We start from the raw sequence: 26477 nt of genomic DNA, 5'->3' as shown, positions 1-26477 counted from the left end.
GCCGTACCTGTAGATTAGAATATAGGTACTCTTTGGGAATACTGGAAAGACAAATAAATTCCAAGTCCAATCAAATACAGTGTTCTGACACCACAGTAATGAATAGTATATAAGAATTATGAAGAAATTACCAAAGAATCATTAACTGAAGAATCATTAATAGGCCAATATGCAGAACAAGTGTTTGGTAAGTGTTATTATTCATTCTGTATATTGAGCAACTCATAGAATAATAGAATAATAGAATAGTTAGGGTTGGAAAGGACCTCAAGATCATCTAGTTCCAACCCCCCTGCCACAGGCAGGGACACCTCTCACTAAACCATCCCACACAAGGCTTCATCCAACCTGGCCTTGAACACCGCCAGGGATGGAGCACTCACAACCTCCCTGGGCAACCAATTCCAGTGTCTCACTACCCTAACAGGAAAGAATTTCCTCCTTATATCCAATTTAAACTTCCCCTGTTTAAGTTTTAACCCCTTACCCCTTGTCCTGTCACTACAGTCCCTGATGAAGAGTCCCTCCCCAGCATCCCTATAGGCCCCCTTCAAGTACTGGAAGGCTGCTATTAGGTCTCCACGCAGCCTTCTCTTCTCCAGGCTGAACAGCCCCAACTTCCTCAGCCTATCTTCATACGGGAGGTGCTCCAGTCCCCTGATCATCCTCGTGGCCCTCCTCTGGACTTGTTCCAGCAGTTCCATGTCCTTTTTATGTTGAGGACACCAGAACTGCACACAATACTCCAGGTGAGGTCTCATGAGAGCAGAGTAGAGGGGCAGGATCACTTCCTTCGACCTGTTGGTCACGCTCCTTTTGATGCAGCCCAGGATACGGTTGGCTTTCTGGGCTGCGAGCGCACACTGCCGGCTCATGTTCATTTTCTCATCGACCAGCACCCCCAAGTCCTTTTCTGCAGGGCCACTCTGAATCTCTTCTTTGCCCAGTCTGTAGCTGTGCCTGGGATTGCTCCGACCCAGGTGTAGGACCTTGCACTTGTCGTGGTTGAACTTCATAAGGTTGGCATCAGCCCACCTCACAAGCGTGTCAAGGTCCCTCTGGATGACACCCCTTCCCTCCAGCATATCGACTGGACCACACAGCTTGGTGTCATCGGCAAACTTGCTGAGGGCGCACTCAATCCCACTGTCCATGCCAGCGACGAAGATGTTAAACAAGACTGGTCCCAACACCGATCCCTGAGGGACACCACTCGTTACTGGTCTCCAGCCGGACATCGAGCCATTGACCACAACTCTTTGTGTGCGGCCATCCAGCCAGTTCTTTATCCATCGAGTGGTCCATCTACCAAATTGATATCTCTCCAATTTAGAGAGAAGGATGTCGTGTGGGACAGTGTCAAACGCTTTGCACAAGTCCAGGTAGATGACATCAACTGCTTTACCCTTATCCATCAATTCTGTAGCCCCATCATAGAAGGCCACCAAATTGGTCAGGCAGGATTTCCCCTTAGTGAAGCAATGCTGGCTGTCACCAAGCACCTTGTTGTTTTTCATGTGCCTTAGCATGCCATCCAGGAGAATGTGCTCCAAGATTTTACCAGGCACAGAGGTGAGACTGACTGGTCTGTAATTCCCCTGGTCTTCCATTTTCCCCTTCTTGAAAATGGGGGTTATATTTCCCTTTTTCCCGTCGTCGGGAACTTCACCTGACTGCCATGATTTTTCAAATATGATGGACAGTGGCTTAGCAACTTCATTCGCCAGCTCCTTCAGGACCCGCGGATGGATTCCATCAGGTCCCATGAACTTGTGTGCGTTCAGATTTTTAAGATGGTCTCGAACCAGATCCTCTCCTACAGTGGGCCCAAGGTCTTCATTCTCACAGTCCCTGCATCTGCCTTCTAAGAACTGGGTGGTGCAGTCAGAGCCTTTGCCAGTGAAGACCGAGGCGAAGAAGTTATTCAGAACCTCAGCCTTCTCCAAATCCTATGTAGCCAGTTCTCCCGAAAGCTTCCTCAGGGGGCCTATTTTGTCCCTAGTCTGTTTTTTGTTTGCTACATACCTGTAGAATCCCTTCCTATTATCCTTAACATCCCTGGATAGGTTTAATTCTAACTGGGCCTTAGCCTTCCTAACCTGGTCCCTAGCTTCCCGGACAACATCCCTGTACTCTACCCAGGCCGCCTGTCCTTGCTTCCATTTTTTATAAGCCTCTTTTTTCCTCTGAATTTTCCTCAGCAGCTCCTTATCCATCCAAGGAGGTCTCCACAGTCTTCCATAGATCAGGCAGCTCTAGTTCTGAAACAACCTCACTAAAGAAAACTGGATTTTGGAACCCACATTTCTCTCTCAACTTACATATTTGTATGCATAACAGCTATCTAGATTTGACTACCTTAAAAGGACATACAAAACCATTATGTGTTTTTTAGCATTTGTTTTACAGCAACATCACAATTCTGGCATTTCATCAATAGCAAACATTTCAATAAGAATGTTTCAGCTAACAGGCTTCCATGCATATATTTACTTTATACACAAATTCTGCACATTTTATTTTCACTTCTAATCTTTGCTGATAACTCAGTTTAAAACGCAGGTAACGGATATATGCGTAACCTTAGAATCTATGTCATTATTTACTAAAGTGTTCTTAACAGCCATGAGAAACAACACCTTAAACCCCTGAATTTCTTTACATTTAAAACCTACCTCAAATTCATTAGTTACATTGATAAGTCAGTGGTGACTTAAATGCATTTCACACTCAGTTGCAACGAACAAGCAATGCAAAATCCAGCAGTTCTGTAATACCAAAAGCAAAAAAGGAAACAGGGAACTTGCAGCAAGTTCTACTGGACAGTGAAAGATTAAATTATTACCACCCTCTTGTGATTACACACAATGCTTTAAATTCCTTAATACAAAACTGGCACAATTTTCAGTAAAACAGAGCATGCATTCTAGCTACTTTGACGATACAGAAGAATCTCTATATGACCATGTACATACATATGCATGCTTATAAGGGGAAGCTTTTCCTCCCCTCTGAAAGAAGAGATACCAAAAGAATCAGTGCCAAGACCTTAGTTACAGACAGATGACCAAGATTAAGTCATGTCTATGTTGAAACAATTCCTAAATTCTCCATTTTCTATATGGTATCTATTACAACTTGCAGTAATGTGCTGGTCCCTGGGGATGGGTGGAAAATCCTGCTAATGACAAACTTCTTACTTAATATACTATAAAAGAACAGGAACAACATATTAATCCTTCAAACAATAAACTACTCCAAATCTAAAGCAAGTTGAAAGTACACCAACTACTAGAAAAATTGACTAATTGACTAGTTCAAACCATTCTTGTGCTTAATAAAAAACTCAATAGCCAACCTTCAGATATGAGCTTGAAAAAATATGCAACATTTTCTCAAATTTAGAGGGCTACATACATGAGTTCATGTTTTCCTCTTGAACAATGCACTACCTCCCATCATCCAGAACAACACCAAGTGGAAAAATAGGTTATTAACATTATATATCTCAAAGACTTTGTAGTAAAACAAAGAAAAACAAAACAAACAAACAAAAAAATCCCAACCAACCAAAACCATCAAAACCCACAACAATTCAAATTCCTCCCACTTCAGTCAGCCCAAAGTTATAGAGAAATATTTATTAGCAACAAATATAAAACTTCTAAAATGAGAGTGTACTGAACTGTTCTAAATCCCTCATTTAAATTGCTGCTTTGTCACATTAATTTAAGCAGCAATGGGGATCCCAACAGAAAAAAAAAAGGCGGGGGGGAGAAAAAGACAGGAATTCTCACTAATTTAGGTCCTCTAAAATGTTCGTGTATCAGAATGAGGAATATGAATTGCTTTTCTCAAGAATTTTTAAGATTTCTTTAACCTGGCATCTGTTGATTATTGTTGCCCTCACAAATAATTCTTTCTTTCCTTCCTCTTCCTATTTTCTTCCCTCAAATTTCTTGCTATTTGTTCCTGTGGCTACCTTGCTGTTGAGCAAAGAGGCAGCTATAAAAAACAAGAGGAAACAGCTTACTCTGAATTCAACTACCATCTTAGACTGAAATAAGCATTATACAATTCTAATACCTGATTTTTGCTAGTTTTATATGTCAAGCCTTACTCTGACACTCAATCAACCTAAACATAGGGAGGAAAGAGGAAAAGTAGATGTTACGCAAAAAAAAGTACACACAGCCCTTAAACAATGGCACTGTAGGATTGAGACCTCTGGTGGATCAGTGTGAAAATAAATGAACTATCACAGAGAGGAATATGTAGAAATTTTGCAAAAGAAGCTACTTGAAATCATGTCAGAACATATTAACAGTAACAGGAAAGCAAGACTTGGTTCTGGACACAAACCCAACTTAAACGCATTTGAATTACTTGGCCATCTCCACAGATTAAAACACTGATCTATTGTAAACAGAAACTCATTACAAGTAGACTATTAACATCAAGTACAGCATATCAGAACAAATGCAATATTAAAACTGCTCACTGGAGCAGGATGTTAGTTGTTAGTTTGCGTTCAGGAAACTGATCTCATGATTCAAGACAAGAATATAACAAAACTTGTTTCAGGGAAATTCTTTTCCATTGTGAAGTTATGTCATTTCAGGAAAACTAGCAAAATCAGCAGTAACATACCTTTCAGATAGAAAAGAACTTTCATGAGGAGAATTTAATATCTGACATGTCTGTAGGCTGACAACAGATGATGAGGGTAGTTGACCCGATTGTAATTTATCAGCAGCAGATAAATTTGCATCAATTATTACATGGCTGTCAATGTATTTTCTTCCAACTTTCGTCCTCAGGACATTCGTCAAGATAACTTTCGGTTGCCTGCCACATATATAACAGTAAATCATATATACTGCACTGCAATCTAGAGAAAGAAACTTGGTAATCATCAAACATCATTACTTGCAGTCCCTTAGAGACAAAACAAAATTCCATCAAGGAACTTAAATCCAAGGTAAGCAGATAAATACAAACAAAAAAAAAATAAGGCAACAAGAGACCAGGGTAAGAAAAACTAGCCATATTATTTCACCTTAGCCAGGTACAATTCATACTGCACATAGTCTCTAACACATAATTTTTGTTTAAAAACTGACAAATGTTTATCTCTAGCTTTCATGTATATTTAGCTATACGCATTTATTAGACCTATAGAGAAAACAGTCTTGATTTTCCCCCGAACAAGAAGCCTCCAGTAAAATACACTGAATTTTCTCAAGCACTTACACAAAAAGGTAGCATTAGATTTTGTTCCCCTCTTCAACTTTCAGATGGCATTCTACAGTACAGCAATAGCAAGGCTCAACAAAACAAGCAAGGGTTAGAGAAGACAAGCATCAACAATACGTTAACCAGAAATATGAAGATACAACTGCTCACTTGAGCACACATATGTAATAGCAGCACAACTTATTTTATACAATGCCAGTGCAGCCAGCTTGTTGTACAGCTCTTGATTTACACATTTAGTTTCTCATACTGCGATTTAAATTCTACCACTTTCATTGCAATTTATTCTGCATAAGGACGTAACATCATGGCCTCTTTGAATCTGTTGTAAACAAAACTGTTGTTTGGGTATTGACTGTGTAATTCTTCTGTCGTGTATAGTCACACACAAAACACACTCCAGCACAGACTGTGTGATGTCTGGAGAGCATTCGGATCTGCTCTTGCACCAAGATGTAAATTTACTTCAAATCAGGAGACTATCTTACAGACAAGATGTTGCAGAGGCACACAGGTGATAACCAATGAGGATAATGATTGAGAAGAAAGGTCGAATATAGAACACTAGTGTAGCCTGGATGTAACCTCCAATAAAGGAAGTCCCTAAACTGTTACCATTAGGAGCTCGGAGAGAAAACTCATTCGCAACAGCCATACTTTTCCCTGGTATCTGCAATTTGGCCACTGTGTGGAGGGGAGAAGGAGAGATACTGAACTCAATACACTTTTTTTCTGACCGTTTATGCCAGTTTTCCTATTTTCATGGAGTCTGAAACAGTAACAGTAAAAATACACTTTGATAACTTCTCTGAGAAAAGAGAATTCAAAGCAAGTGTATTCTTTTCACAAGATAAAAGAAAAAATAATAATAATAATTTGAGAGTCCAATGGCTAAATCAGAATTAATTGGTCCTGTTAGTACCTGACCACCTAGAAGCCTTTTTATAAAAGGACGCACTACAGCGTGCCTTGCACCATCTCTCTCAATGATTATCAAAAGGAACCAGTCCAAGGGAATTGAATCAAGTCAGATGACATGAGAATGAAAATATGGTTCATGAACAAGACATCTGTGGTACAAAAAACACTTTCTCATGAAAAAACAACTGCAAGGAAAATTATTTTTAGTGACACAAGGTGAAGACAACATACCTTTTAGACAGAAAAAGGCTTTGGAGAGTAGGGTTTAAAATCTGCCAAATCTTTATGCTAGCAGCAGACGATGAGGGTGGTTGATCTGACCGCAGCTTGACAGCATCAGAAAAATTAGCACCAGTTTTAGGCTGCATCTGTGTGTATTTTCTTCCTATTTTTGTCCTCAGGACATTCATCAAGATAACTTTGGGTTGCCTGCCATTTAATAATAAATTAATAATAGGGTGCTGAGAACTCCTAAAGTCACACGGATTCAACAACATTTTTCTATAAGTTTACTGTCTCTGCATCAGATCTTGTATCTTCACCAGAATTATGTTCACTTCCCTGACAATTTACAAAACAGTTCTCTTTGGAGAAGAGGAAACACAAACATCTCTTGACCAGGACAGCCTTCCTAGGTTTTTTCTTCTGGCATCTATGACTAACACATCCATATGTGATTCTGAAGAGGTAAATGTTCAGTGCAGACACATGGAAATCTTGGTGCATCTTTTTATTGCAAAATGTTAGAAATGGTGTCACTACGGTCTAAAAAACTGTCCTGAAAGTGTACACTTGAGCATTTGCAGGATATGAAAACAAGGACTCATATTGTAGCATCGTATTTGGTAATCATGATAAATATTGGTTCCCCTATCACAAATTACAGAATCACAGAATCACAGAATCCCAAGGGTTGGAAGGGACCTCAAAAGATCATCTAGTCCAACCCCCCTGCAAGAGCAGGGTAACCTACAGTACATCACACAGGAACTTGTCCAGGCGGGCCTTGAATATCTCCAGTGTAGGAGACTCCACAACCCCCCTGGGCAACCTGTTCCAGTGCTCTGTCACTCTTACAGTAAAGAAGTTCTTCCTGATGTTAACGTGGAACTTCCTATGTTCCAGTTTACACCCATTGCCCCTTGTCCTATCACTGGATATCACTGAAAAAAGCCTAGCTCCATCATCCTGACACCTACCCTTCACATATTTGTAAACATTGATGAGGTCACCCCTCAGTCTCCTCTTTTGCAAGCTAAAGAGACCCAGCTCCCTCAGCCTCTCCTCATAAGGGAGATGTTCCACTCCCTTAATCATCTTTGTGGCTCTGCGCTGGACTCCTTCAAGCAATTCCCTGTCCTTCTTGAACAGAGGGGCCCAGAACTGGACGCAATATTCCAGATGCGGCCTCACCAAGGCTGAGTAGAGGGGGAGGAGAACCTCTCTTGACCTACTAACCACTCCCTTTCTAATGCACCCTAAGATGCCATTTGCCTTCTTGGCCACAAGAGCACATTGCTGGCTCATGGTCATCCTCCTATCCACCAGGACCCCCAGGTCCCTTTCCCCTTCGCTACTTTCCAGCAGGTCACCCCCCAACCTGTACTGGTACATGGGGTTGTTCTTCCCCAGATGCAAGACTCTACACTTGCCCTTGTTAAATTTCATCAAGTTTCTCCCCGCCCAACTCTCCAGCCTGTCCAGGTCTCGCTGAATGGCAACACAGCCTTCTGGTGTGTCAGCCACTCCTCCCAGTTTTGTGTCATCAGCAAACTTGCTGATGGTGCACTCAGTTCCCTCATCCAGGTCATTGATGAAAATATTAAACAGCACCGGTCCCAGCACCGACCCCTGAGGAACTCCACTAGTCACAGACCTCCAGCTAGATTCTGCGCCATTGACCACAACTCTCTGCCTTCTTCCTTTCAACCAGTTCTCGATCCACCTCACTACTTGATCGTCAAGCCCACACTTCTTTAGCTTATCTATGAGGATGCTGTGGGAGACAGTATCAAATGCCTTACTGAAATCAAGAAAAACTACATCTACCGCTCTACCATCATCCCTCCACCTAGTCACTTCCTCATAGAAGGCTATAAGGTTGGTCATACATGACTTCCCCCTCATAAAACCATGTTGGCTGTTCTTAATGGCCCCCTCATCCTTGATATGCCTAGTGATGGAGTCAAGAATAAGTTGTTCCATCACCTTTCCAGGGATGGAGGTAAGGCTGACCGGTCTATAATTACCTGGGTCCTCCTTCTTGCCCTTCTTATAGATTGGTGTGACCTTTGCCATCCGCCAATCCTCAGGCACCTCGCCCGTTTCCCACGACTTACCAAAGATGATGGAAAGTGGCCTAGCAATGACCTCCGCCAGCTCCCTCAGCACCCGTGGGTGCATTCCATCCGGACCCATCGATTTATAGATGTCCAGATTGCATAGCTGATCCCTAACCCAATCCTCATCGACCAAAGCAAACTCCTCCTTTGTCCTGACTCCTTCTGGGGCTATAGAAATCTGGGGCCCTCGGGGAGAGTCTGCAGGAGTAAAGACAGAGGCAAAGAAGGCATTCAGCACCTCTGCCTTCTTTATATCCTCTGTCTCCAGGGCACCCACTTCGTTCAGCAGTGGGCCTATATTGCCTCTTGTGTTAGTTTTATTTGCTATGTATTTGAAGAAGCCCTTTCTATTGTCTTTAACCCGTCTAGCAAGATTGAGTTCCAAGGAGGCCTTAGCTGTCCTAATTGCCTCCCTACATCCTCTAACAACTGTCCCATATTCCTCCCAAGCGGCCAGCCCCTCCTTACATAATCCATAGATTCTCCTTTTCCACTTGAGTTTGCCCAGCAGCTCCTTGTTTAACCACGCCAGTCTCCTAGATCCCTTACTTGATTTCCTACTCATTGGGACGCTCCGATCCTGAGCTTGGAAGAAGCGGTCCTTGAATGCTAACCAACTATCTTGAGCCCCTTTACCGCCTAGTACACTTTCCCATGAGACTTCCCTTAGCAGTTGACTGAAGAGGCCAAAGTTGGCCCTTCGGAAATCCAGAACTGTGGCTTTGCTAGGTATTCTATTCCTCCCACACAGGATCCTAAATTCCACCATCTCATGGTCACTGCAGCCAAGGCTGCCATTGACCGTCACCACTTCGACCAAACCCTCCTTGTTGGCGAGTACTAAATCTAGCAGCGCTGCTCTCCTAGTTGGTACGTCCACCATTTGCATTAAGAAATTATCATCAATGCACTCGAGGAACCTCCTAGACTGTGAATGACTGGCTGTGTGAGTCTTCCAGCAAAATTAGTTTATGTTCTTCTTGTGGAAGAATCAAGAAGCTAGTACAATCTCCTAGTTCTGAAGCTCCAACTAATTTTTATTGAATTTTGGTGAAGAAACAGCATACAATTATGAATTACAAAGTTAGTAAAAACTCACTACACTACTGAAGTTCTTTAAACAAGTATCTATACTTTGCTGATACTGCTAGATTGGTATTCAAATCTTTGCATAAAGAATTAATTGTGCAGCATGACCAGTAATTTGGAAAGCTTCCTTATAAATTGGTAAGCATTATATATCATAGATAATTTGTAAGGATTGACTTTATTTTCAAACAGATGAGACCTGGAATTGTTTTTGCAGGGCTGGTCCTAAGCAGACACTGAAGTTCAGGCTCATTTGACGATTTTAAAAAATTGAGGCAAAAATTGCTTTTTGGATTGCATGCTTTGCTGTACAAACTGAATTGTTCATACTGCAGAGCAAGAATCCTTCCTTTATAGCTATAGAAAACCTTTTACTACATAGTTCTTACATGCATGCTACAGAGACATTTATTAAGCAAATTGCTGTTACTCTTCAGTGGATTGAAAGCAGTGTAAGCAACTTGCCAGAAATTACAGCTGTCCCACAGACATGCTGCATTCAGTTCAACAGCATGGTTATGTGGTACCTTGTGGTAAACAAATATAAGTGTAGCATAAAAACTGCTGGAGAACAGCAGGATACACCTGAACTTAAAAAAAAAAAAATCTGGAGCCACATTACTAGTGAAACACACCAAACTTGGGGAAGACATTTCACATCATCATTTACTTTGCTCTTTCATTAGTTGCAGCATGTTGAGATTTCTTTTCCTGTTCACTTTCTATGTTAACAAGACACATAACCCCTCACTGAACTTGAAAAGACAGCAAGGTTCCTATCCATAGCTTGGACAACCTGCATGTAAGATATGAATGCTGGTCAATCTTACTAGATGTCTGTATCACTTAATACCTTAACACGCATGCAATTAGCTGCTTCCTCTTTGAGCTCTGTTATGCATATCCTAGACCAGTGGTCTTCAAATTTCATTTTTCTTAATCATACATTTCTATCACTAAATATATTTCGAGCACGTAGCTTCAGTATGTTTAATTTTTATATAGATGTACTAATAATATACATTAGGAAATAAATAGAAATTTTTAAAAGGATGCAATAAAGACTAAGCAATTAATTGTGCAAAATATATTTCCTTCTTGCATCCCAATTGATTGTCTTGCACACACCACACCTTTGAGACCACTATCTAGACAAAGGACAATAAACCTAAATGGTTCCCATTCAAAGCTAAGTAACTTGAGTTTAAGTGAAGGCAGTTTCCTCTAATCTCTTTGACTTCTTCTAGAAGTTTTCCAAATTAAAACTAAGTGGCAAAGAGCTAAAACTTTGCTTCAATATAAAAATAAAATGCTGAGGGATTACTAAAAAAAAAAAAACCAAACTAAAAAAAACCCCACAAAAACAAAAAAAAAAAAAAAACCCACACAAAATACCCCAACCTAAATAAAGACAATCTGATGCCATGAATCTGGACAGAGGTGAAAGTGTTATATTACAGATTGGCCCTAATTAGCTGTTGTGAAAAAAAAAGTAATCCAGGGTTTCTGAACTGACTCTATGAAGGCAATGAGAAGCCACATGTACAAAGACAGTCTCATTAGACGACTGATCTAAACTACAGAACTGCTTCAGAAAGTTTTAGGCAGAGTCAGGAAAAGGCACATATACATTTCTTCTTTTGCCTATACCTGTTACTCTATAACTGCTAAATCCAAAATCCAGCTACCTAAGAACCTATTAGACCATTAAGAAAATCTGCAACTAGTAAAACAGTTAAAGGCTATTACAAGGTGAAAGTCATCAAGTCATGCAAATTCATCTTAAGAAACTAGACATTTACACTTCTGCTTTAATTTCCTCCTTAAAGATAAGGCCCAAACTACTTTAGAGGTCCAGTTACTGAAGAGCTATAGTGGAAAGACATTTCATCTTCTGGGGTACCAGAAAAGACAAAGCAATGAAAAACTAAGCCACATATTTCTCCTCTTCCTCAAGAAGGACTTAAAATTACAGATCAAACTTTGAAGTATTTAAACAGCATTTTTCAATTTTCCTCCAAATACAAAACAGTTGCAGAAGTGGGCCATACTAATAAGATGATGTGAATCAAAGTTTCTCCTTAAAAAGTAACCAAACAAAACCAGAAGCATTTTAAAATTATTCCTTTAGAGCAGTAAGAGACAACAAAACTGTGTTATTCTCTATGGAATACTTCTGTTCTCCTACCTAGAATCATGCTGAGCCCAATAGTTTATTTTCCAAATAAACTAAATAATTTCTGTTTTCCTTGTTCCACCTCATAGAAATGCCAGGTATTTTTTTTCTATTTGTCAAGCACAAGGTGTCATAACGAAATTTTACTAAATTTAGAGTGAACCTGGAAGGTAATTAGTCCAGTGGGAACATACATGGTTACAGAGTCTTTATTTTAATTGCATGATCAGGATTTGTAAAGGTAACATAAAAAAAAGATACCAACCTGTAGGGACTTTAATAACACCATTATGACAGAGAAAGCCCAAAGCAGGAGGTAAAGGAGTCAGACACAAGATTTCCAGTGAAACTGGATTTCATTACGTATAGTTTGTTCGCCATCTTGGAAACTCAGGTCTGACATTCTTTCCCCACATTCACATCAGCATAGACCTTGACAAGCTCCAGGGCTGAACATAATTTGGTTTATTTGATTGTTATTAGGTACAGAATTTGTAATGTTTCCCACTCCTTTGCTTTAAATGGATTTATACATGTTAAGCAAGTATCTTTCTAAAAATGATCTTAGAATTAAAACAAAACAAAACAAAAACACGTGCAACTAGCTTTGCAATGGAAATCTGTGCAAGGAGAGAAACTTTCAACAAACAAGAATGAAAACCATGTACAACTGGCTATTCTTAAAGATGTTACTGCCAGACTAAGGCATCACTTCTTATGTGGCATCAGTTTTTGACTGAAGAAGTTGACAGGACAACTGGTTACGACCTGATATCTTCAGAGCTTTACAGTGGCATCAGAGCTTTCAACGGCTTCCCTTTCTAAAGGGGGAATGACATCTGGCAGCATTTCTTGAAAAATCCTGACATTAAGACTGAGCAAAAAATAGATTCAGGAAAAATATCTACACTTGAACCAACCTGTACATATATAAGCAATGGCTGAGACAGAGATCCCTGAATTACCTGTTAAATTGTCCACTGAATAAAGTGAGCAAGTAACGCAAAAGACATTTCAAAAGACACAAATTAGTACCAAGCAGAAAAAAAGGCAAGCAAAGTATACATTAAAAGCATGTCCCACCAGCAGACCCAACAAGTAAACTGCACAAAATTAAGACTGGAGGCATCTTGGTAAAGAAAAAACAAAGGTCCCTCCTGCAGACTCTCCCCAAGGGCCCCGGATTTCTATAGCCCCAGAAGGAGTCAGGACAAAGGAGGAGTTTGCTTTGGTCGATGAGGATTGGGTTAGGGATCAGCTATGCAATCTGGACATCTGTAAATCGATGGGTCCGGATGGAATGCACCCACGGGTGCTGAGGGAGCTAGCAGAGGTCATTGCTAGGCCACTTTCCATCATCTTTGGTAAGTCGTGGGAAACGGGCGAGGTGCCTGAGGATTGGCGGATGGCAAAGGTCACACCAATCTATAAGAAGGGCAAGAAGGAGGACCCAGGTAATTATAGACCGGTCAGCCTTACCTCCATCCCTGGAAAGGTGATGGAACAACTTATTCTTGGCTCCATCACTAGGCATATCAAGGATGAGGGGGCCATTAAGAACAGCCAACATGGTTTTATGAGGGGGAAGTCATGTATGACCAACCTTATAGCCTTCTATGAGGAAGTGACTAGGTGGAGGGATGATGGTAGAGCGGTAGATGTAGTTTTTCTTGATTTCAGTAAGGCATTTGATACTGTCTCCCACAGCATCCTCATAGATAAGCTAAAGAAGTGTGGGCTTGACGATCAAGTAGTGAGGTGGATCGAGAACTGGTTGAAAGGAAGAAGGCAGAGAGTTGTGGTCAATGGCGCAGAATCTAGCTGGAGGTCTGTGACTAGTGGAGTTCCTCAGGGGTCGGTGCTGGGACCGGTGCTGTTTAATATTTTCATCAATGACCTGGATGAGGGAACTGAGTGCACCCTCAGCAAGTTTGCTGATGACACAGAACTGGGAGGAGTGGCTGACACACCAGAGGACTGTGCTGCCATTCAGCGAGACCTGGACAGGCTGGAGAGTTGGGCGGGGAGAAACTTGATGAAATTTAACAAGGGCAAGTGTAGAGTCTTGCATCTGGGGAAGAACAACCCCATGTACCAGTACAGGTTGGGGGGTGACCTGCTGGAAAGTAGCGAAGGGGAAAGGGACCTGGGGGTCCTGGTGGATAGGAGGATGACCATGAGCCAGCAATGTGCTCTTGTGGCCAAGAAGGCAAATGGCATCTTAGGGTGCATTAGAAAGGGAGTGGTTAGTAGGTCAAGAGAGGTTCTCCTCCCCCTCTACTCAGCCTTGGTGAGGCCGCATCTGGAATATTGCGTCCAGTTCTGGGCCTCTCTGTTCAAGAAGGACGGGGAATTGCTTGAAGGAGTCCAGCGCAGAGCCACAAAGATGATTAAGGGAGTGGAACATCTCCCTTATGAGGAGAGGCTGAGGGAGCTCGGTCTCTTTAGCTTGGAGGAGACTGAGGGGTGACCTCATCAATGTTTACAAATATGTGAAGGGTAGGTGTCAGGATGGTGGAGCTAGGCTTTTTTCAGTGATATCCAGTGATAGGACAAGGGGCAATGGGTGTAAACTGGAGCATAGGAAGTTCCACGTTAACATCAGGAAGAACTTCTTTACTGTAAGAGTGACAGAGCACTGGAACAGGTTGCCCAGGGGGGTTGTGGAGTCTCCTACACTGGAGATATTCAAGGCCCGCCTGGACAAGTTCCTGTGTGATGTACTGTAGGTTACCCTGCTCTTGCAGGGGGGTTGGACTAGATGATCTTTTGAGGTCCCTTCCAACCCTTGGGATTCTGTGATTCTGTGTAAAGCAAGCACCTATCATATCACTTCTTATCTACCTCCACAAAACTGAAAAAAAAAAATACCTAAGCAAAGGTAATGAAAACATACTTACACATGCGAGGATGGAACAGGTGAAAAAAAAAAATTATAAAAAAATGCTATTAGCTGCTCCTAACAAGTCAATGACAGGGAAAAAACCCAAGTATTGTCCTACCTTGCAAAGCAAGGGGCCTAAAACTATTAATTGTTTGTACCCCTTTGGGGAAAATGTTTGACTTCTATTTCAGATGAAACATGCTTACCTAAACATTTGAGATTAGCTCCTATCAATAAAGAATACTGTTATTAAAACAGAAGCCAATAGCAACTAGTAAATAAGTCATTAAGACTTATTTACTGCTTTTCATTGCAAATGAAAAAAGGAACAGAGAAACTTTTGCATTAGAAATATTCTCAGCATGCTAATTCACTCTTTCCTCTTCTGAGGAGTGTTACTAGTTCTGACTTTGGCTCAACAAACACCACCTCTTTAGAACCTGTGTGTTCTTTCTACTTACTAGGTCAGTGTGTTGATTTTGACTTAATGAGAAACACTGGGTACTCATGTAGAAAACTTAAAACAAAGGTTTTTTGCATATGGTAAATTAAGTTCATTTTATGAAGTACCTTCAGCTAGTCTCTAAGCACACATCTCTTTCTGAGGAAGTGAAAAATGCACAGGTTTGATATCTGAATGTTAACTGTTTTTTTACAGTCTAAATCATCTCTCACTAATGTGCTGGAAAGAATTTTGGTAAAAATGATGAAACATCTACAAATGCTACTTGAAATTCTCTCATCTCTTAACATACGTAACAGATCCAAAGGTAACTCAATGTTGAAAGGTCAGTTCAAAGCTTACTGAAAGGCCTTTAGAGATTCATATCAGGTATCAACCATTTCAGAGCATAATTAAAACTCAGGAAACTGCAATTAACATAGCTTTTATACTTGGCTAGGTTGAGCCACTCCCTCAATCAAAATTACTGAGAGAAGCATTTTGAAGTAACTACATGTTAACTAATAGCTATGCCTCTAAGGAGGTATGAAAAATAAATTCAGAATCTTTTATAACTTCAGCTCTTCCCTGCAACAGCTGGAAGCATTCTGAATATAAACATCAGGCTAAACAATGACTATTCATAGGTTGCAAAACACCAAATTCAGTGTCAAAACCATTTACTGTCATTAAGTATTTTCATTACCTGTGCACTTTGTTTTCAACAGCCTCTTAAAAAGAAATCACTTATAATCAAGTAATCTTCCAATCAGAAAATGGGGCAGAGAATGCACACTCTTCTTTGTTTAGAGTTGAATGATTTGTGAAATAAAAATTGCTTCGTTAAGATAACTATAATTCATTTATTCACAAAGTCATTATATTTCATAGCTGTTAATGAATCTAGTTCTACATTTTCATTTCTATTTGTCAATGTAGTTGACACTTGGCTTCAAAATTTTCTCAGATAAACAATAACTTAGTTGACAGCTTCACAGAAGATGATTTTGACTAATTTGTCATCCTCTCAAAGAAACAGAGATACCTGCTCTTGGCAACAAAGTATAAAGAAGTGGCATATCAGCAGTCTTATTTACTCACTTAGGTGTCTTGACTGTAACAAGGTGAAAGACCTCTAGCTTTTTATGGCCTTCCCCTACCAATCATCATATTGCTCTGGTTGTTGTTTATTTGTTTTGGTTTTTTTTAAGAGATGGCAAAGGCAGGTTAACATCTGTGGACTACAGAGCAAAAAGTGACAAGCAAAAGATAATCTGTCAAACTTCTTAAGTGTCCTAAATACCTAGGGCTAGAATGATAATTTACACTTAGTAACAAACACCTTTCAGTATTCCAATCAAGTCAACAAGCAGCAATTCCTCTAGTAAGTGTTGCACTAACATTCCAATGTAGCAGTCTTGTGTTACGTTAAAACAAAGAAAAAGTTACAGGTGCCATTAAATCACTAAAACATGATTCTCCAAAGGTTGAGTAAACAATGTGTGTGACACAACTAGCTAGAGAGCAGATACCCATCCTCAAGAAAGATTATGAAACTCTAAATATACATAGAACCAATTTTAAGATGACTTCTTACCCAATAAATTCTTCATCATTAGAGCTGTGTCTGTTGCAGTCCTTTTGCTTTTTTCCTTTTAGGTAATACTTTCTGTTGCGGGCACTTAATGTGCACTGAAATAAAACAAATAAAACTGGCAGGTTCCAATATGTCATAATAGGTGTTATATTAGAAAGAGGGAACAATGCCAGACATTGAAACAATGCAACTGATGCAGATAAGCAGAGCCACAATGAGTATATACAACGATTTTGGGAATAATTAGTTTGCTTGATTTAAAGCACCCACATACCACCTGACCTTGAATGGAACTTTCTTCTCCTAAAGAAAATTGACAATACAGAACAATTCAATTATATCCCTATTTAAACAAGAACTATGCTAAACAGGCACTTAAGTATTAGGCCTGTTTTACATAATCACAAATATGCAAGATAAATGCATGGAATCAAACAAAGCAGAGGTTAACCAAACTAGTTACATTCCACACAAAGATAAAAAATTCAGATAAGGAAAAGCAATTTGAATATTTGGTACTTTAGTGGCAAAAACCACAACAGCAAGACTTTGTTTTTTTCCAAATCCTCTTACCTTATCAGAATGTATTTACATTTTTTTCAAATTAAGTGATGCCCCACTAAGCCATATAGTTATTTCTGCAATTCCAGAAACTTCTCTCCCTCTGCCATTACTTTCTAATCATTCCTCACTTTTTTTTTTTTACATAAAAATAAACCAAACAGATGTTTGAAAATTATGCCAGTCAGGCTGAAAGCAAACTTATTTTCATTTCTGTTAAAGCATGGGTTGAAAAAGCACCTGAAAAATTTATGCCCATGCATAATTTACAGTGAGGCCTGAAAGGTGCATCCCAAGTCAATCTTTTCCTTGTCATATAGGGACTGACTCTAATGGAAAATACCCTCATTACTACAACAGCTAGGAGCAAGAAATTCTTTGAAGGTGCTCTCACCACCTCCCATCTTCAAACATTATCTAGTACACCTCATAGCACTGGTCTTTGAACATGTTAGAGACCTATATGCCCAAATCACTAAAAGCTGCACAAAATCTCTACGACAACATGGAGCAGACTCCAGCAACACTAAATACAGCTAGAACAGGCTTTATGGATAAACCAGCAATATTTATTCTAATTATGATACTTCATGAGCAATCTTTTTTTTTTTAAGACTAGTCAGTGTTTAAAGCATACAAAGCCCTCTATTACATGGGAAAATCTGAAACATATAGACAGAGGAAAAATGAGAAACGGAAAATTAGACAGTATACACAAAACAAGGAAAAAGATTTCTTTTTTTTTTCCAGTTCACCAGGTTTAATCACTGTTTTTATAGAGGCAGGGAGAAAGACAGGAGGAATTCCATGCAAATGCTGCCTGGCTCCGCCTAAAAGGCTGCTCCTTGTAACCACAGGAGACCTTACTTCAGCTTTAAAACCTGATTGTAATTGGATGCTCTGCTCACTTAAAGTATTAACAGTACAGAACCACACAATCAGTTCGTATTGCAACATGCTCAAAGGCCTACCTACCAAGAGACCTGAGTCACATTATCACCACTATCGTAAATAAAAAGAATTCCTAACTTCCCTCACTAGGTTTTTGATACTCCTCTGTAGGGGAACCTGTTTGTCTATTCCATGACTCTGAAATCACTAAAACCAACAACAACCAGCAACTCTTAATGCTGAGCTGAAGGACTCAAGAGTACCAAAATACATTTCCAAAACTTAGCATTTTAAAAATGTTTACTGTACCTGAAACACATTTATAGAATCAAATATTCATTTCCATAAGTGACTGAGATGATAAAGACACATATGATAAATAAATGCTAAATGCCATATAAGTACTTTTACAGTCTTTTGGTCTTAAAACCGAAATCAGCTACTTCTGTCACCTAAAATTCTGTCAAATATCATGCTTCCTATTTTCTCTTAATGCTTAAGCTCTTAGATAAAAATAATGATTAATTAAAAACTCAATGTAAAACATATTTCCATACCGTAACAGGAAGTTTGATAAGTGAGCTAAATATAACCTAAAAGTTCAGGAATCAGAAGACATATAACTAACTTTATATATATATATATATGTATACACATATATATCATTCAGTATTGAAAAAAAATCCATCCTGCAAAACAGAACCAAAACCCCATACAACATTCTCCTATGGACTTCATACTTCAAAGAACTTCTCTTTACCTCTTTTAAAGGGTAGTCCCAATGGTGGGAGTCTGTGAACCTTGCCAAAGGGGAGTGAACTTGGGAATCCTCTGATTTGGTTTTTGTTTTCTTCGTTGGTATATGAAACTGAAAACAGATGATATTGCACACAAGACGAAACTAAATTATCCACTGGTATTACGATCTGACATAGTGCCACGTACAAAGTTTCTTAACTGCCAGGCAAATTCACCAAGTTGCAAAGAAAGCACTGACCTATAACTTTAATTTAAATGCATGGCTCATGGATGCTTTATCCCCAAATCATGTGCTGTACAACATGAGGAGCTAGCTTTAACACATGAACTGTCTGAATAAGTTCTTATTTCAGTAACTTCACAACACCTTCAAATGAGTGCCCAAAAGGTGACAACCAATCTACTGGCACTGACAATTTCTTAGTTCCCTCTCATTTGTTTTCACTCGAGTTTAATCATCTCATCTTAAAAAATTACAAAGAGAAAACAAAGTAACTGAATGCTGTGATGAATGTCACGCCATGCATGTTCTCAAAAAAAAAAAAAAAGGAGAAATCAGGATGTAGAGCAAATATATTTTATAAGAGTGCAAGTATTTTGATATGATGATTTATCATAAATACACTATGTTCTCAAAATTGTATCAGCAATGGTATCATCTACTGTCATTGCCAACCTTTGCAAAAATGGAACCAGCATTTCAAAAGTAATTACTGACAGATAAAGCACTTAGTATTTGGCAGAAAACTGCCAATTCAGAGAAAATAGATAGGATAGAATGTTCATTTAATTCAGACCAAAAGTGGTCAAACTAAATTTCTACCAGTTCATCAAGACAAGGAGAGAGATTAAAATTTCCTATCAGCTAATTAAGCCAGATCAAATAGTATCAACTGAAAGAATGAAAGTGCAGGCGTTGCCATTTCTCCAGGTGTCCTGGAAAGCAAAACCTTACCTGCAAATACAACCAGATTAGAATGTATCACAACATGTGTATCTTTCAGATAACCATCTATCTCAGCCAGGAAAAAGCTGAAGCTACTCCATGTGACGGCCATTGTCAAGTGTACTACCAACTGACTTTGCAAGCCACCAAATGCCCTGCTTGTTACATGTAACAAGCAAGGACGCAAACAGTGACATGAACACAGAAACTGTGTTCATTATCTCTACAGGGAGTCCTTCAGACAGATCACAACTGAAACATACTGTACCATAATGAGATAATCCTTTAATTCTTCAGTTCGAATTGCGAATGCTCTTATTCCTCCTCTACACTTCTTTGAAACAAAGATTTAATGTTTTAGTAATTAGACCTGAATTTTCTACACAGTACCTCAAACTGCTTTTGCTTGTCAAATGCTGTAATAACGCCTTTAATAACAGATTCCTCAATTTATATAGGATGCAAGTGTTGTGCACAGGCAACAATTCTAACAGGAGTACCTCCTTTCCCTTTCAATCAACATTCAAAGATTAAAGTAGACATTTTTTTCTTTCAAGAACATCTACCATTAGATTGTTTGATTGTCATTTTGTTTTGACAAGTGGCCTATAAACAGGTTTTATCAGCCAGAATGCATTATTCTGATCTGCACTTTAATGGCCAGGTACAAATTTCTTACTTCAGAACTTCACCTGCTGCCCAAATAGGGGCTTCCACTATGAACTTTCTCAGAATATATTTATCCAAAATTTTAACATGTGTTTAAAGTTACAGAGGTTCAGATGACCTCTGTAATAACATAACAGATAACACTGAGAACAGATAACAGACACGCAAAAGATATATACAGATGGACAGACAGAAAGTGATAAAAAGCACAAGATACATTCATCAGCAAAATTCCCACTGTACAGCATCTTCCTAGTGTTCGCAGTCATTAAGAAGATGTTGGCTTGCAGTGCCTGCAATTAATTTATGGAACAAACACAAAGTCAAGAGGTAACCAACAGAGGTCTGTACGTATTGTAAGTGCAATTTACAGTTGCCTCAGCTTTCCCCTTATAGAAAGGGATCACCCCAACACATACACGTGCGTACGCACTTAGACTCCCCATCTAAACCAGCAGTACTTTTCTGAAGGTTCCCACCTGTAGGAACAAAGGTCAGAGAACACACATAAACAAGGTGCTGGAAACAGCCGATTTCTAGAACACTAGACAGTCCAAACCTTACCTGATCTTACCAGTTGCTGTGCCTACAGTTTGTTTCCACCAAGCTTTCACTGCTAGAAAACACTACTAATAGGGATAATTTAGAAAAAAATTAAAAAACAAAAACCTAAACACTAGCGTAAGAAGTCTGAATACATCTCTGCAGATAACAATGTTATGCAGCTCCTCTACTTTTAATTCTTTAGATGTTAGTTTAAGGTTTAAAATGTTCTCAAAAACACACATTCAACAGTAGACATTACTACTGACTGCTACTAGCATAAAGCATTTCTCTTGAAAGAGTGCTCCAACAAAGCAAAGGTAGGACCACTGGAGAATGAATTTGGTTGTGCAAATACATCAGAACATCCTAAGACACCAACAGCCCCAAAGCAAATTGCTGCAAATTGTAGGACACTTACACTGACATTACTTGAGGATGCTGTTTTTCCTTCCATAATTTTCTCTACTGAAAAAGAAAAAATATAAATAAAATAAGCTTAGCAATTTTTTGTTTATTTATTCAGAGGGAAGCAGGACCACAGTAGCAGGTAATAAGCAAGAACATTAAATTAATTTTTGAGCAAGCTAGTACAAAGAAATTCATTCATCGAATAGTTTGTGTTGGAAGGGACCTTAAAGGTCATCTAGTCAGACCCCCTGTCACTGGTAGGGACACTTTCCACTAGATCAGGTTGCTCAAAGGCCCACCCAGCCTAGCTTTGAACATTACCAGGGATGGGACAGCCACAGCTTCCCTGGGCTATTTGTGCCAGTACCTTTTCACCCTCATCGTAAAAAATTTCTTCCTTATGTCAAACATAAATCTATGTTCTCTCAGTTTAAACCCACTGACCCTTGCTCTGCCACTACAAGCCTTGGAAAAAAGCCACAATACAAGAGAAATATGTGACTAGGAAGTTCATATACTTTTATTCAGCTCAGCGGTTTTTCAGCTCTCAGCCTCATCCCCCTGGTGTGGGGAACAGCAACATCTACAGCCTGTTACAGGAAAGTGCTGCCTATTTGGAGACCTGCAAAGTGGAGAAACTGACAAGCGACAGCCCTCTGACAGCCCTGGGGGTAAGCAGAGGCCGCATCCAGGGGTGGCGCCACCAGGGCTGTCAAAGCAGAAGACCGCCCAGCCGCGCCGGTGGCTGCCGCCGAGCCAAGCAGCGGGGCAGAAGGCGTCTGCCCGACACCCCCGCTTCCTCAGCTTTCCCAACACTTCCCCAGCTTCCTCCTCACCCAGGCGTCGGCCTTTCCTTCTAAGTAGGGAACAGACTACTCACTAATAAGAGGCCAAGTGCTGAGCATCAGCAACTCCGCTGCCTCCTCAGCTTTCTCACAAAGCAGCAGCAACGCCGCCACTCCACCTTCCCTCTCCGGTATACCACAACTCACCCTCCCCCGCCTGCAGGCTTTGCTAGTCCGCAATAAAAACCCTGTCCAGCCCGGGTCCAGCCAGCCAGGACACTGTCAGCCAGCTTTAGTTCTGCTTTATCCCCGTCTCAGCACCTAAAGGACAAACACCCACACCACTCACCAACGCAGCTGCACCACCGCCGGTCTCGTTTACGCAGGCCCCGCCGCCGCCTGCGCAGCTTCCCCGGGTACTTCCGGGCTGGGCACCACCTCCGCTCGGTTCGGTAGAGCCGCCGGCCGCTCCGCCCAGTAACGGCGATAACCATCCCCCCTCGCTCAGGTCCGCCCTGAGGCGCTACCCGCGCTCCCCTCATGAGCTCCGTCGCTCTGCCGCGTCCCGCAAGCTCTCGCTCCACAACCCCTCCCACCCTTCTTCCCCTCACGAGGTTAGCCCCGCTTCCCTGCGCCCCCCTCCGGTTTTTAACTACTTTGAGTTTAGCTCGGTAATAAGCCTCTGAGGGAGAAAAACGTAAATCACGTGGAGTAAATGATAATGTTACAGTATGGGAGTCTTCCCGCAGCCAAGTGGAGACCAAGACCCATTTGTTGGGTTTTGTCGGATTTTGGTTGGTGGTTTTGGGTTGGTTTGTCTGTTTTCAGGGCAGCTTCATAATTGTAAATTCATTATGCAGCATTTAGAGCACCTGTAGAGCATCTAGAGCAATCTGTAACTGCTGCTTTTCAGTTCTGTAAATGGTATTATTTCAACAAAATCAGTCCTCCAGACTAAAAAGTATGTGAGCCTAAGGTGCTATTCAAGTGAATTCTTTAGTGATAAACTACTATAAATTACTTCAAAACTTTTAAGTTCATACCCTGAAGGCAATTTTAGGAAGGGAAGTCGTACCTATGTCTGATGTAACACTCTTGGTTTGTTCCTACCTCCTGAAATCCTCAGAAACCTTCCACAATGCTGTGTAAATTATTTCTTCAAGTAGATGTTCAATTTTACATACATAGATCTTCAATATTACATACGCAGAATTTAATTTGTAAACATGTATCCTTGTTTTGGTTTGGAACTGAAAAAGCAGTGTTGTTGAAGTAAGAGCATAGTAACTTCCTGTTCATAGTATATTGGGAAACTACAGCTTCCAACCTTTTAGGGGCGAGAAAAGGGCCCTGAGAAGTGCTGGACAGCATACCATTCCATGGGGAAACTGTATTTATCTCTTCCTACTTGTTATGGAATGCTTTCTCTGTGCTTCAGCTTAATCCACAGACATCTTTTATTAAATTGTGTCCACTTTTCTCCTACTTTACTGCATAGGGAAAACACCATGAATACGGGTAGCTTCCTCCCTACTAAATACGATCTCTTTTGTGTGAACTGGCTGTATTTCAGTGGTATAGCAAACAGACCGTCTCTGCCATCTCCTTTGTGTCTTCCATGCCTTCCCACAGAAGGAAAAATCATAGATAAACACATGCACTTGTAACTTCCTTGTGCTGTTTCCATTCCAAGAAACTGGCAAGACAGTAAATGGTTTAGCTACCATAGAATCTGATTTTTTCCCTTTTCTATATGTACTTATTTTATGAGATAAAAAAGGAGAAGGTACCATTTTCTAGCCTACTCTCTATTAACCAAAAGACAGGAATGACCTTGGAGAGATGACAGTATCTCTGCCCCAATGGAGATTGCTCAAAAGGAAACCTGAATCCCATGCAGGAGTTGATTTCCAACTCAAGTTGCTTACATGAAAATTTTCAGATCACTTTCTGTCCTCGTAACCAGCTTTACTGGTATAGTGAGTTTACTGTGTTCTAAAAAACTCTTGTTATTTCAGTAAGAAAAATTAAAAGGTATATAGTAGCTTGTACCAATGTCTTTGCCAAATATAACTTTATATAAACCATTTGCCAAAAAAAAAAAAAAAAAAACCAAAACCAAAAAACATCCAAACCTGTGCTAAGATGATAAATTAATTTTTAAAATTGTTATAATTACAGGAATTTGATTCTTGCAAGTATCTGCTATCAGGAAAAAGTCCTACAGCACAGGGATTCTAACCACACCAAAGTTTACCCCATGTTTACCATTCTACAGCCAGTGACAGTCAATAGTATGATGAAGAGTTATACAGAAAATAGGAGGTTATATGCTTAAGTTTTGAGTTGCATGGAAACCACTTCTAGGTATAATTCTTATCAGTTCATCAGTCATGTAAGCTGAAAAATGATCTTAGCTCGAACTAGAGATCTCAGTCTAATCTCATGAACGTTTGCTGCATGGACTTTATTGTCTCCTGTTCCTGGATGACCGTGGCTAGCTTATTCTGTCATCCATTGTACAATTTCCATGCGGCAAGTACTTTCAAAGATGAACAAGTAACTGAAGAGATTATTATTAATGTACTGCTGTTGGAGTTTAGTAACCGAAATCCATGAGAGCCGTTACAAGCAGCTGATTTACTACAGCCTACCAAGAAATAGCCAGTATCAATAAGTATTTTGTTTGTAACCACTTTTAAATCTGAATTCTTATACAATAGGTTTTCTTTATGTAGGTGTCATATGGAGGTCTATCACTATAGTAACATAGTCTTCTTAATTTGTAGTGGTTACAAATAAACCATGAAGTAAGCTTGAGGAACCTAATAGAGGGTTCAGAGTATCAAGAGGAACTGAAGTACGACTTCAACATAAAAGGGGAACTGAGGCATCTGGATCCAAATGAGTCCTTTGTTTTCAATTATTACAAGAATGCACATGAGCAGAATCATAAACGCTATCAAGTTTTGGGACACTTGATTACCCAATATGTTTATGAGCTCCTGGAAAGAGTCTGCATGCTGCAGAAAGTTTATATTCCTACTGATGCTACAGAGGATGAACCAAGAAGTTTCTTTTTCATGAGTGAGAATGCACTAACAAGTTCCTCTAGCCTAACTGTCCTTCAAGACCGTGGAATGTTCCGTGCAGGACAGTGGGGGCAAAGGATAATTATCAGCGAAGTCCTGGGGCATGGAACACAAACACCATTCATCAAAATGACCCTTGAAAGCCGTGGGGGGGTCATTGTACTGAATCCCAATGACAACTTTGTTGATTTGACGACTGAAAAGGAGAGGCTAAGTTTGTCTACCAGTCAAAAGGCACTGACTTCAATGGAGTCTACCTGGTGGGTCCCCAAGAGAGGCAGCTGCAACCCTGAGAAGCATACCATGTACGTATGGGATCACTTCATTTCAAAGAGTGCAGTCAAGAATGTGGCCTTCATTGCCCATGGCCATGGTGCCTTGGTGTTTGTTGACTTGCTAGTGCAGCGAAAAGGGGAGGTAATGAATAAAGTGTACTCTGTGGCATTCATTGACTCCACGTACAATGTGTGGCACCAGACTAGAAGTGATCCACAACTACAAGAATGGATACAGAAGCACTGCAGTGAATGGGTGTCAAACAGGAAGCCTCTAGATAAAGCTGTGGGTTCTGTCATGAAACTGAACTGTCATACTGTCTCTGCTGGGACAGAAAAGCATGGTTTAGCCCCCTCCTGCTGCTTACATTCCATCTTCAAATACCTAAAGAGCACTCTGAAAGCCAAGACTGCAACAGTCTCTAAACAATCACCTACCGCAACTAGAGGCAGAATAAATAAGAAGTGAGGCAATAAAGGTATACTGATTTGTTTTTGATAGTGATCTCTTCCTTTCATAACTGCCCCTGCACCTTTCAGTCATCTAAGGACCCTCATCTCACTGTGGAGCAACTTATAATTCTAAGTTTGAAGCTAGTTTGTTTCTTTTTGAGAAACACACAAATCCAAGTTAACTATCAGGAAATAAGCTCATTGTTGAAAGCTGTAAGCCACAATCCTTCAGTTAGCTGTGAAATTTAGGTTGTGCAAAATAAAGATGTTAAGGTATAGCAACTCTCATCTCTATCATTTAAAAAAATAAACATTCTGCAGTTATGTCTGCATAATCAGACTAGACTATCAGGAAAACACTTGCATAAGTACATAGCTTTCATTA

General features: G+C 40.2%; 2 protein-coding genes across 8 annotated transcripts in view; one reads left to right on the top strand and one right to left on the bottom strand.

Annotated features, from left to right (window-relative positions):
* The window catches only part of SENP7 (SUMO specific peptidase 7), a 46968-nt gene extending 24124 nt beyond the window's left edge, over nt 1-22844 (bottom strand). For 2 of the 7 annotated variants that reach the window (XM_065676512.1, XM_065676513.1), the window contains exons 1-6: nt 22622-22844; nt 21498-21544; nt 18920-19027; nt 16708-16802; nt 6409-6606; nt 4651-4848 (exon numbers count right to left, since the gene is read on the bottom strand). In XM_065676512.1, the coding sequence (XP_065532584.1) occupies nt 4651-4848; nt 6409-6606; nt 16708-16802; nt 18920-19027; nt 21498-21544; nt 22622-22814 (839 nt within the window). In that variant the 5' untranslated portion in view covers nt 22815-22844. Of the gene's footprint in view, nt 1-4650; nt 4849-6408; nt 6607-16707; nt 16803-18919; nt 19028-21497; nt 21545-22479; nt 22559-22621 lie in introns of those variants that run through there. The other 5 variants (XM_065676516.1, XM_065676515.1, XM_065676514.1 and 2 more) reach the window with 5 other exon arrangements.
* A 159-nt stretch (nt 22845-23003) lies between these two features.
* On the top strand, nt 23004-26203 carry LOC136012724 (putative protein ARB2BP). The gene is made up of 2 exons (XM_065675792.1): nt 23004-23066; nt 25062-26203. Exons 1-2 carry the CDS (start codon nt 23004-23006, stop codon nt 26106-26108), a joined length of 1110 nt encoding a protein of 369 aa, XP_065531864.1. The 3' UTR covers nt 26109-26203.
* Nucleotides 26204-26477: the final 274 nt, after the last annotated feature.

Source organism: Lathamus discolor, chromosome 4 (assembly GCF_037157495.1).
Source record: "Lathamus discolor isolate bLatDis1 chromosome 4, bLatDis1.hap1, whole genome shotgun sequence".
In the NCBI taxonomy this organism is placed as follows: Eukaryota; Metazoa; Chordata; class Aves; order Psittaciformes; family Psittacidae; genus Lathamus; species Lathamus discolor.
This window is presented reverse-complemented; position numbering and strand designations above follow the sequence as displayed.

Bases quoted from the DNA above. Each gene is read 5' to 3' on its own strand.
- LOC136012724 (XM_065675792.1), top strand. From the start codon at position 23,004: ATGGGAGTCTTCCCGCAGCCAAGTGGAGACCAAGACCCATTTGTTGGG. The intron at 23,067-25,061 runs GTTGGTGGTTTT...CTTAATTTGTAG, and splicing joins TTGGGTTTTGTCGGATTTTG to TGGTTACAAATAAACCATGA.